General features: G+C 37.0%; 1 protein-coding gene across 1 annotated transcript in view; it reads left to right on the top strand.

Annotated features, from left to right (window-relative positions):
• The window catches only part of LOC134650542 (anaphase-promoting complex subunit 11-like), a 40022-nt gene extending 30815 nt beyond the window's left edge, over nucleotides 1-9207 (top strand). Inside the window, exon 3 of the mRNA XM_063505499.1 lies at nucleotides 8979-9207. Coding sequence (XP_063361569.1) covers nucleotides 8979-9128 — 150 coding nt within the window. The 3' untranslated portion in view covers nucleotides 9129-9207. The remainder of the gene's footprint in view (nucleotides 1-8978) is intronic.
• Nucleotides 9208-13391: the final 4184 nt, after the last annotated feature.

Below are 13391 nucleotides of genomic sequence, written 5' to 3'. Positions count from 1 at the left end.
GTGTTAGCTTGCACTTTAAGTTTTGGGTTGGCTCTCGACTCATTTAAACTCATTAAGAACGAGTACGTGGAATGGCCAATCGTGCAGGAATTCGTGCATTAAATTAAAATTTGAACGCGCTGCGATTCCAACCAGAATGGTTTCGGTACCACTATTAACGCCGAGGTTCAATTCAATTACAAATTTAGTAAAATTTCAAAGGCCAGGTTCTAGCGTTCCTTCAATTCATTTATCACAGTTGCAGACATATTACCTGTTCATATTATCGATTCGAACGAAACGACGTGGACGTTATGTGACCTAACTAGTTATGTCTTATCGCGTGATCGCAACCGCAGTAACCTCTAGCAACTATTTAGTCTAGTAATCTCCAACATTTCGACTAGGTACCTACTTACTGCAACAATAAATATCTATGATATTTTCATAGGTTACAAATGTTACAATCTTGTAGGATTTTTTTTCGGATGTAGCAACTCCGTCACTTTTCAGCACTTAAAATACGCTATGAAGCAGCGCTATTGAGTTGCATTGTAAACCATTTTAAACTAGCATACTTATGTATTTCTAATTTACTTGAGTACAGTACAGGTCGTAAACGTGAAAACAACTAAAATAAGCGGTAGTGGTCTGAATTAGTGCCCACTCGTAGATTAGGTGATCTGTAACCCATTATCATTGATTATTTGATAATTGAACATAAAATATTACGTTACTAACGAAATTCCTTTGACATACTTAATTGCCTTAATGCGATAAACTCATTTTACCCGGTGTTAATGAAATAAGTATTTAGTGCGTATGTAGTAACCTATACTTGCTTCAAGTTAATCATTACCTGTGACTTCGTTTAATGGCCGTCAGTCTCCAGATTTAGCTATTTACAGGGTCTCATTACTTCAAGTTTAGTAGTTAAATCCTTTAAACCTAATGAAGCCTTCGTAAACCCTGTACTAAGCTAAGGCTAAGGCTGTCCATTGGAATTTATCAGATATTCTGACTTAAAATATATTGTTATAGTGTCATATTCTTACTGTAAGTATATGAACAAATATACTATGAATGTGTATACTATGAAAAACGCTGAATGAGTGCTCAAACCAACCCACATGTCTTCGCAATGTGTCCAGAGTTCTTTGACACTTAATAGGTGCGACAAAAAGCGCGTATCGACGGTACCAATAAGGGCAGAGCATTACGACTGGTAGCTTCGTGGGTGGACTGGTCCCTCGAGGCCGCGCCGTTTTTCTAACGCCCTCTCGTACCTAACTGTTCATGCCACTGAGCAAGCTGCTGCCCCGGCCCCGTGACGAGCTATTTGAGGTTAGGAACAGGTACTTAACTACTTCATTTCATGTAGATATATACCGTATATTGGAGTTAAATATCAACGTTTTAATAGCTTTAGGCAAATAAGGTTAAGTAAGCTCCAAAAAGGCAGCAGGATCCAGTGTTCATGTTGCATGTTTTATACAGAGCTGTAAGATCAGATGAGTTCTAAAATAATTGTATGAAAGACTTAATACATACTTACTACGACAACACTAAACAAAACAATTCAGCACTTTGCAAATATATTTTTAATAACATTCCTATAAATTTAAGCATTGTAAATATTGAATATTCATCCAAAATTACTAGTTAACAAGCTTTTATTAGGTCGACCTGTATGTAATGTAAACTATGTAATGGAATCTTGCAAGTTAAATTTGATCCACTTCCCGGTTTCCGATTTAGCTGAAATTTTGCATACACATGTAAGTCGGGTGACAATGCAATATTATGGTACCATCGAGCTGATCTGATGATGGATACAGGAGGTGGCCATAGGAAGTCTGTGATGAAACTACGCAACCTAATTGTGTTAGGGGTTTTTAGATTTGTCTCGATGAGTATTAGTTGTCTGTCGTAAGAAAAGTATAGTCAGCGATAAAAGCTTGTACCAAAAATGAATTTTTTGCCAAATCTTATTTATATTTAATAATCACGTTCAAGGTTTGACTATACATAGCATACTTATCCCGGCTAGATATAAATTATTTATTTATTTATTGCATACATATATTCATAAATGTCTGTGGATTCCGTAAAACTACACATACACACACTCTCTTTAATAACATGTCGGAAACTTTTATTAGATTATCTGAGTAACAGAACTGAAATAAAATTAAAATTAGACTACTCCTAAGACTGCACGTTTATAAATCAGTTTTATTACGCAAACCACAAATTACCGTGAACAAAAGAGTAACTAAGTACTTCTACTAAGCAACTTCTTTACGGGTTGTCCAACCACAACACAGAGACACATTGCTTCCTGCTGGCTTAGGCAATAAACACTATCTCTTCGAATCTCGTAGTATTGAATTCAAATAAGCCTATGTGAGACATGTGGGTGCTCCGGTGTCGGCTCGGGGCGCCGGCGCCGGCTCGCCCTGCGGTGAAGGGCCCGGAGAAATTAGCAACAATACAAGAGGACATTCTATGGTAATTCATTGCGTGTCATAGAAAGGAATGCATGCATTATTTATATAATGGTAAATATTATAGTAGGTATACTGATGTTTAATTATTTAAATCGTAATTCAGTTAGAAAATCCCACCGTCTACTACGGCCACCCATGATCAGTTTGAATTTAACTGAACAGTTATCACATTCATTAAAACATTTTATTTGACCACTGTATTTTAATTGAAGTCTTAGTCAATTTACAAAACAGGTATAGTTAAACTGATCAAATAAATAAACTGTGTGTATGCTCAAAAGAGAACTTAGTCAAGTTAGACAAGATGGGACTCTCAAAACCTATTGCAATTCATTTGTTGAGTTTGACTATAAATAATGAGGAAAAAACAATAGAATAGCGATCTATAAACGTAAATCTAGAATAATTTGACGTTGTATGCAAATGATAAAGTTACGTGGCTGTTGCGACCGAATCGACCGTTGGAGGAAGGAAAGTTGCGGGCGGGGCGCTTCAGGGCATGCAGGACTGCAACTACTGCAAGCTGCACTTGTTGCACTACTTCCTTTAAGTTAAGCTATGGTAATGCTCTTATTGGAATCAATTACCTTTCTAAACTAATACTGTGTTATCTTATGTAAATTCAGTTGTCGACAAACTTTGCCAATGGTCATTTCTGCTATAGTTACTACCTGCCATTCATGGATATTTGATGCCAGTGCCATGGCACTGCCATGCCTAAAGTAGGTATTTTGTTCAAATTGAGGTTAGTAAGAGTAGATGAATGTAGTATGAGTAATGAAGTCGATACACTTACCCAATATTGGATGCAACGGAACGGGCACAGTACAGAACAGATAGACCGGGTACAATGGCCCGGCAGCCCTAATAGGAGTTTCCTTTGAACTAGTTGTTACAACTCGCCCGTTTGTTGATGTTATTGTTCCGAGAAATAGCTGGCGTTACGGCTTTCCTTGCGGCGGATGTTAGAGAAATAAACGCTAAAATTGGTCTTGATTAAACGTCAAAAGTTCGATACCTTCTATACGATGCTAGACCTAAACCTTTAATTTAAAATTCATCAAACGCTGGCAAATTTATTTTATATCCTGATCTGTTGACACGTTCGACGTTCAATAAGAAAATAAAAAGGTGGGTAGTATACATATCTACTAGCTGCAATGCATTGTAATGATGTACAAGTAAATTAACACCAATTTGCCTCTTTCTGAAGATGTAAACTAGGTACCTTCGACGGCTTTCCTAAATACTTGTGTGATTGTTGCATGTTCAAATCAAATTCGAAATGTCAATGTTTAGGCCGTTGGGGCGTTGATGGACCTTTTAATACCATTAAGGAGTGTCCGACACCCCTATCATGGCTCTATTACGGTAATCAGGAAATCATAGGGAGCGAACGACTGTTCGGTGTTACAAATTTAGACAACCCTTCTAGCAATTAGGTACCTATGGCAGCATACTTTTTCCAATTAATAGGAAAATAGTAATTGGTCAGCAGGCCAGTGTTTAAAAGATGCGTTAACACAACCTGCAAATATTAGACCGGCAAGAGAATTTGGTATTTACATATTTTATTTTACTTGGGTCAAAAACTTTCGAGAAAACCTACGTATTTTTTGTGGACATTACAAAACTTAACAATTTGGAATATTTGGATACATTTTTCTACGACTATTATCGTACAACTTTTAAGAAATAGAAGGTTAAATAACAGGCTTATAAGGATGAAGTAAGAATATTTTGCTTTTAACCCCTTTTATTTTATTATGTCTACAGGAAAGTCGTCTAACCTTAATTCATACTATAATTTTTTAGACACATTTTGGTATTTTAACCAGGGATCGGAACCGGTTTTTTGCAAAAACTTAGAAATAACCATATTTTTCGAATAATTCTATACTCGAAATGTAGGACTCAGTTGTGTTTTTAGGTTACGACTTCGTATTATTAGATTGCCCAATTAGAAATGAAGTAATTAGCAAAGAACGAAAAAATACCGTTTCCGTTCCCATACAAAAAATACCGGTATCCGATCCCTGATTTTAACGATTATTTCCATGAGTTTTACCAACTATTACTATTTTCTATTAGTACTTCAATTTACACAATCGTTAAATGGTTTCGTGCTTCACGCCGCACGCGTTTTGTCTATCTATAGTGTAGCTAGGTTACCTTCAGTCATGAAAACTATTTGGCACAGCTGCTGGTTGAAATGTTTACATTTTCCTTGAAGAATAATATTTGTCTATACAAATGTGCGTTCGTGTTCATACATTCACATGCCGACATTTATCACATATTACGTATATGTATAATTAACGCATTCGCAATAAACCTCAATTCTAAAAATATTAATCGGCATTGATAGATTATGATGACCTTATCTGACTTCATAATCAACGCAGTTTATACATATAGGTACCTAAGCCCATCTAAGTAATAATATTTAAAATTATATTTAATTAATAAATAAGCAACTTCCTCTGCGTTGATCTTGTTTATGGCATCCTTAAGAGTTAACGATCTTGTATCTATTTGTATGTACCTACTTTGACATGTGTTCAATTAAATCACAATCAATCAATCAAATAAAACATGTGTTCAAAAAAATTCAAAAGTGTATGGCAAATTTGTTCCATCAGTAGTATACACGATAGAGAAATAAACGTCCACATCTTCATTATCACACATTATCTTGATTCCCTACACCTACCATAGTAATTCTTTTATTTACGTTTCATGTATCAGTTGTTCTAAATTGCATTATATTGAAGTACTGCTGAGCAATTTAAAATCTGAATATAAATTGGTTGGGATTGGCCTGAGGCGTTCAAATCAAAGAATATAATACTCGTTCAAATGCACTTGTCGTTGTGAACCGCTATCATAAATTTTTATTGTAACGTCTAGCCCAGAGGTATCAATAAAATAATATTTATTTTTGTTTCCTTTCCTACGCATATCACAATAATCTTAACGGTTGAAATTACTTTAAAAATCACATTATGTTAAAATGATATTATCATAGTCTGCACCTGCAGTGATTTCATATATGGGGCGAATGCACTTTCTCTAGAAATTCAAGAAGATTTCGATCTAGAACTTACTTTTCTATTGTAAATAAATCAGTTTTCTACATATACAAATAAAATTGACCGGGTTTTCTCCGTATATTGTTTACATAATCGAAACATCGAAATCGAAAAAAGCTTTAGCCGAGCCAGCGTGTCATATAGGTATGTATTATTTCACGCTGTTCCTTGTGTAAAATATTATAATTGCAGGTAACTTGACATTTTGATTGCATAAGTGATATATTGTATGTTTTAGACATGAAACCCTTCTGGCCTAGTTATGGAATAATAACATGACAAATCAATAATTGAGCCACGTGTGAAGCCGCATAAGTGTTGGTCATCGGCACATTCTCGCTGCGAACGTCGTACATTCTTGAACTTGCGTCGCATAGATAATGTTACACCACATTCCGATTAGTTGGATTTACTAGAAGCACCATTATTTTGCGCGATACTTAGGTACTTAATATATTTGCTGAAAGAGTCATTTAGATTAGGTATATAAAGTATGTTTATGTTATGGATGATAGGTAGTGCTTGCTGTGGTTGAACACTGTAGGAGAAAAGAACAGAAGCTTCAGGAACATTTACACAGATTCCGAGAGAAATATATACTTAAGCTGGATCTTTTCAGTAGAAGAAACTTGTAACTTTCGTGTTAGAATTGGGAATTTTCATATTATTTCTACTCAGAATCGTTATCGTTACCGAAAAATGTCTATTTGGTTACGTTCCGCGTTTTCAATACAATTAACCTTCTATTCTAAATAAGTGAGGCTCAATTTGCCAGAGTATCCAATATCAATATCTCTCACGCGTCCCACAATTTCTCTGTCAGCAGTGATATTAATCAGTGGAATGATAACATTAATTGATCGGCTAGTGAAGCCTCACTGGTTCCATCTCTGGCGGACCCTGACACCACCACTTTCCCGCTTTCCCTGATTCACAACATTATACGATTATGACAAACATAGTAATACATAGTTCCAGGCTTAATATTATAAATGAGAAAGTCTATCTTTACTTAACGTTTAAATTAAACCCCGAACTATATGAAATATGAAACTTGATATGGACATAGATTAACTATGTCATTTTGATAGCTTTAGGGTACATTTTATACAAAATATGAGAAACGGTTAAATACCTATGAGAACGGAATTTTGATGAAAATGCAACTACGAGTTCTGTAAGGACGACGCGGTGGAAAAATTTGCCTTCTTATATCTGAATTGTAAATATAGGTACTTGTCTCAAGCGGCCAAGTAAGACGTGAACGTTTCTAACATACCTAGTGTCCGTAATGGGATCTCCGCAGGATTATATTAAATGACGCGTTTTATGGGCTTATTATATATGGTATCTTCTTATTAGGCATGGCTAGATTCATAACCATAAGGACCGGTACGATAGAGATCTTATCAGCAATCTCTGTAATGCTGAGAAACTCGACTTTTCCACTAATCATCAGGCTCCAAAGAAAACTAGTTAGACTAATGATAGAGGCGACTTATTATGTGGGCGAACTACTGATTATTAGCATAGCCGACGCACGACTTCGGACCAAACATGTAATACACTGACTTTTCGATTTAATAAATATTTATTTAGCATTATTACGATGCTTGCTATTGACCGTTGAGCAAGAGAATCATTGGTGACAGTTAGTTACTTGCCGGGTTATTAAGCCAATGCCACACAGATATTGTTTTTATTATTTAACCTGAATAACGCAATCGGTAACTAATTTAACTAATTAATTTAAAAAATAACATGGTGCTTTTTAGGCTATAACCGTATACTTGGCTTCCACTGTCGGAACGCCGCTCCCATTAAATCGGTTTGCAAATCATTCTGCGAAATTGAACGATCGAGTAGCCCGGTTCTACCGTTTTCTGATTTAGGATCTGCATTGAATTGTGCTCATGCATGCGGCTCATATCATATACCTATTATCGACATGTATGAACGGATGTAAGACTTCTAAACTGCAAAGATAGTTTTAATAGTGGATATTTTTATCGAGATCCTGTTCCAGTAGTCAGCAGCTTGCAAGTTCATTCGGCCAGTGAAAAGAAGGCCAAAGTTAAATATTGAATATACGGGACACTTGGGACAATCGCGTCATCACTTCGTTCGGAGAAACGCAACCTCGTATATCTCTACCAACTGACTGGTAGTCTATATTATTGGCTGGTGTAAGATATCAATAAGCAGTTCGGTTATTTGTGTGGCCCACATCTTGTCGTGATCGCACCGCATTCCATGCTAATGCAATAGTCGCGAAGGCCGCACCGCCATTAAGTATTGTCATTTTCTTATCGGTGATAGCGGCACCAAGAATATATTAAATTACATAGGTCTTTCAATACTACTTAGGTATGTACTTACTAACTATTAATTATACTATTGATGATGATGAGTGTAGTTCACGAGTTTCCTTTCCTATTATCAAGTTTTCAACTGACTAAGTGGGATTTTTTTCATTCCAGTTGTCCCTAGCCCTAGTTCCCACTGTGGACTAACGGGAACTAGTCCCCAACAAATGACTTACTAGATATCAGAAAAATTTAGTCAAATGTTCTGTTTAATCGTGCTTGAGAAATCGCAATTCATTCGTGAATCATTTGGTACTCGTATTTGATGGTGTTCGTCTCCAAAAGCCATTAAGCAATCGAGACCGAATAGGAAAGTGGAATCAGATGGCTGCGGAACAAATCATAATAAATGATTACTGATCGTTAAAAGATTTGGCGGTACCGATAATTAAAAGTATTGGAAATGCAAATGGGATCCCCCAATAATATAGAGTCCACATTGTGTTAGATTTTCTTAATCTCACGGTTACAATGTGAATTAAGTTGTAACCGTCAGATTTAAGAAAACGATTTCTTAACTGCCCACCAACCCCCATCACTTATATCATAATCTGACACGCTCGAGTAACTACAAATATCCCCTCTTAGGCTCCCCTACCACAGATCATCGCCTGTGTGAAGAGAAGTAGACATACACTGTAAATAATCAAAGAGTGAAGTAGTGCAGTGTTAAAAAGCTGCTGGAACCTAACTGGAAAACTAGTTGCTATAACCGTACCGTTCGAGCACCCTGCCCAGATATATGCAGTATACAGTCAATGCCAAGTGGGACGCAATCAGTTTTTTATTTCCTTGCTAGCACGATAGCGGGTCTTTTCTATAGGATGCGCACGTGAATTGTACTCGTATTAGACACCAGCACAGAAGCTTTCTGTTTTTTGGCTCTCCTGTCAGTGTCAAGTTTAAGTTTTCGATTTAGACCACCAGGTGGCAGGATTATTTTGGATCAATATCCTCATACTTCTACGGATTTCTATTTAATATCTAAGTACGATATACATAATTAAAGTGTCCGTTTGTATTGATTCCAGGCGAGCCTCCGTCAGTTGGACCTGTCGCTGCTGTCGGAGCTGTGGTCGCTGAGCGAGGCCATGGCGTCCTGGCGCCGGCAGCTGGAGCGCGGCCCGAGACTGCGCCCCGCGCCGCCGCCGCCGCCCCCGCCACACTACCTTAGAACTTAAATCATCTTTTCAATCTCCACTAGTTAACACCGTAAGAACAGACAAACACTTGAAACTTTTCTTAGAAATTTAGAATTCTGCTAACACCTGTTGTGGGATAGTTTTGACAGACATTAGTATGTACTTACATTTTTTCTTTGAGGAAGCCTTGTTTATATGAAGTTTCTGATTTATACATAAATTTGTTGGTTTATTAGATAACATAATTCCTGCAATGAGGGCGCCACTGGACGGTCTTAATGCATACATCGTGAAACTGTCTCTACGTCATACTGTACAAAAATAACACGTACTTCTAGACATCTTATGGACACTTAATATACTTATTACCTAACTGATTGTCGTTTGTAATAAAGGGTATCCAATTTCTCCATCCATTGTTTCCTTCTGTTGCAACATGTTGTAAGATCCCGTTATTCCCGTTACGTGAAATAACTGAATTAATGTGAGTCTACATCGTCACTAAATTTATAAATCTTAATTTGTAATGTAGGATTTTAATAGTACATTACATACCTAGGGAAGTGAATTCGTGAATGCTCCAGATCGCAGGTGTTTGTGGCCCGAACCGAAGGTTAGGGCCATAACTATCCGGTGGCGAATGCACTAGTCCCAAAACGCACTATTAGTCAATACACTCTAATTTCGAAAGCCCCTCTTCTCATAAGAAACTAGGCCCAAAATACCATATTTCCAAAAAGGCTCATTCTCGATTTACACGAGAACCATTGAGAACTAGTCCCAAAATACACCTTTCCCAAAATACCCCAAATTGTGTTCACCTGTGCGTGGCGTAATACTTTATTCTCATAATGCGTAGGTCTCAAAACACTCTAGTTCCAAAATACCCTATTTTTTTGGAATGTCTCTTTGTGACTGCTTTCAGCCGTAATCATTACCCGTTTGATGCCTAAAATTTTTTTTTCAAAAATAGGATTTATTTAATTATTATTTTGAGCTATACAGGGTGTAATCGTTAAGTGTTGCTCGGCGATAGTTCCGTAAATATAGCAGATATCAGAAAATTTCAAATTGATATCGAAAGTGCATATAGTGAAAGTGAAGGGCAATATACACACGAGTGTTTTAATGCCTGTGTTGATAAAGCAGTGTATGGAACTATCATAATTAGGTGGGCGAGAAACTACCCTCATTTATGGCATTAAATAATTAAATAATGCCATAAATGAGGGTAGTTTCTCGCCCACCTAATTATGATAGTTCCATACACTGCTTTATCAACACAGGCATTAAAACACTCGTGTGTATATTGCCCTTCACTTTCACTATATGCACTTTCGATATCAATTTGAAATTTTCTGATATCTGCTATATTTACGGAACTATCGCCGAGCAACACTTAACGATTACACCCTGTATTGCTCAAAATAATAATTAAATACGTAAATCCTATTTTTGAAAAAAATATTTTAGGCATCAAACGGGTAATGATTACGGCTGAAAGCAGTCACAAAGAGACATTCCAAAAAAATAGGGTATTTTGGAACTAGAGTGTTTTGAGACCTACGCATTATGAGAATAAAGTATTACGCCACGCACAGGTGAACACAATTTGGGGTATTTTGGGAAAGGTGTATTTTGGGACTAGTTCTCAATGGTTCTCGTGTAAATCGAGAATGAGCCTTTTTGGAAATATGGTATTTTGGGCCTAGTTTCTTATGAGAAGAGGGGCTTTCGAAATTAGAGTGTATTGACTAATAGTGCGTTTTGGGACTAGTGCATTCGCCACCGGATAGGGCCATAAATATGCGATCTGGGGCTTTACGAATTAACGCCCGTGGTTTGTCTAAGTTTTACGTCTTGCTTTGGCCAGGAAGTGCCACTCCCACTTACGGGCTTAGGGTGACGTAAATTATAGAAACAATTCCAAACGCATTTATCAAATTTCAAGTGACGGTGTTTCTGTTGTTTGCTTTTATGAATAAGTTATACCTAGTCTGGCCAACCATTACGACACTGCCCTCAGACCTTCATCAAAAATATACCTTTCTTTGGGATGTTAATATTAGCGTAAGAATAATATTATGACGTAATTGGTTGGCTAAACTATCTAAATAACATCGCAGATCACCACAGATGTAGGTAATGTGTATATTGTGTGGAAATAATATTTAGTTGCAATTGTAAGATTTTTTAAATAAATCGTGACTAAGTGTTTAAATTTACCTTGTATTTCTTTTCTCATATGTCCATCCTAACGAAACATGACTACTAGTAGAAAAAATAAATAATATATCGTTTAGGTACGTCACCATTTTATTTACAAACTTGATAGAACGTGACAAACGTTTCTGTCATGAGACAGACAATATAACTTAGCTTTTTGTATATGGAACAAAAACGTAATTTTCTTTTAGCGTAAACTACCATTATCTCATTAGGTAAGAATGTGGGGAATGCGCATACACGCTATAAGTAGGTAAATTATAAGAGAACAAATGAAATATGTAGGTACAGTCAGCAGCAATAGTAGCTAAGCGGTGGAGGTGTTCAAAATGATCTTGACGCGATTTTATTGTTAATTAAGAGAATAAGAGCGTGTCAAGGTAATTTTGAACACCTCGCCCGCTTAGCAACTTCTGCTGCTGACTGTACAGACCTATACAAAGCTATTGGGCTTTGCACCCTTGCATTCACATTTGTACGCAATGGTGCTAAGATTAGATTTGCTGACTGTACATTCATTATATGGTGAAATAACAGGTGAAACGATGAGAAGTATGAAACTTTGAAGTGTGTTTTTTTTGTAAAATATAAGTTCGAGCCAAAATAACACAAAACACGTGTTGTTGTGTTCTCCAACATATAATCAAACCAGTAATTAACTAGCAATTTGCTTGAACAAAACTCTACAGAAGTTATCTTAGAGCGTTTTGTCACTTTTCAGTACTTTGGACGCCAATTTCTCCCAAAAGGTTGAGTATGGGCAGCTAAAAAAAATACGTGTCTGTTATTTTAGACTACTTTATAACATGTTTATAACATATATAAAAATAAATCAAATCAGAGCCGGAGAGTTGGGTATCTATCGGGTTCCTTGTTAATTAACATTTCAAAGTTTCATACTCTGGACTCTGGCGTCATATTATCAAATGTGGCGCTTAAGCTTTGGATTCCTCCGAAAACGGTGCCGTCATATTACGGCCGCTATATAGCGTTGACTGACGTCACTAGAACGTTGTCTATAGATGGCGCGGTTTCCTAGACAGCGTTACGTTACGTTGATTGTCAACGTAACGTAAGATGACGGCCGTCATGACGGTGTCGATAGTTTCGTGAACGTTTTATTAGATAGCGGTGACGCCATTTTGAATAAATGACACGAGATTTGAATAAATGATTCCGTACTACGATTATTTTCCTCTTCTGATGATATTTCATCCTCCAAGTAAATTATAGATGATCAAGCAAATCTTGTCAGTAGGAAAAGGCGCGAAATTCAAATTTTCTATGGGACGTTATCCCATCGCGCCTATATTTTTCAAATTTGCCGCTTTGACCTTGGTGGATGACGGTGTGTTATGACGCCGTGGTTCTTTCCACATGTCGCCACCGTAAAGACGGCCGTCTTTTGCGGCCGCTATATGACGGCCGTCATATGACGGCACCGATTTCGGAGGAATCCAAAGCTTTATACATATTATATATATATTATATCATATATATGTCGGAGCGAGACACCAGAAAGACGTATTGCAGCATTACAGTTCATAGTTAGACGCCTGTAAAAGTCGATTAGCAATGTTTGGCTACGTATTATTTGCTTGTAACGAAATAATAAAGTTGCGTAGTGAATAACGCCACCATCTATTGGCGTATTGATGAACTAAAATGACAGGTAGAAGGCTTTGGAACGTCAAGAGGAGTATCTTGAGTGAACGTAGGCACGAGCAGGCATTTTTGTTGTTATGTTGGTAGACTGGTCAGGCAGGTTTACCAACTTGAATTGGAGGCGGGAGCGGTTGGCTCCGCCGCTGGAACTGGCTTCCTTCTTCTTGATCGGACCGCGCTAGAGATCGGACGTTAGCCAAGCTCGTGCCTAATTCGCTACGTTCCTGAAGGCTTACACCTGAAGGATTATTCTGAAAGCTTATAGATTCTCACGTTGTTTAACCGTTTAGCTAAGTGTTTTATTCCAAGTGTTATTTTGATTTCTTATGTGCCATTAGAAGCTTACTTTTGTAAAATAAAGATTTGAACGGTTTCATGTGATCTTTTTATTTTGATTCAAATAATTTTGGA

Source organism: Cydia amplana, chromosome 1 (genome assembly GCF_948474715.1).
Source record: "Cydia amplana chromosome 1, ilCydAmpl1.1, whole genome shotgun sequence".
NCBI classification, from domain to species: Eukaryota; Metazoa; Arthropoda; class Insecta; order Lepidoptera; family Tortricidae; genus Cydia; species Cydia amplana.
This window is presented reverse-complemented; position numbering and strand designations above follow the sequence as displayed.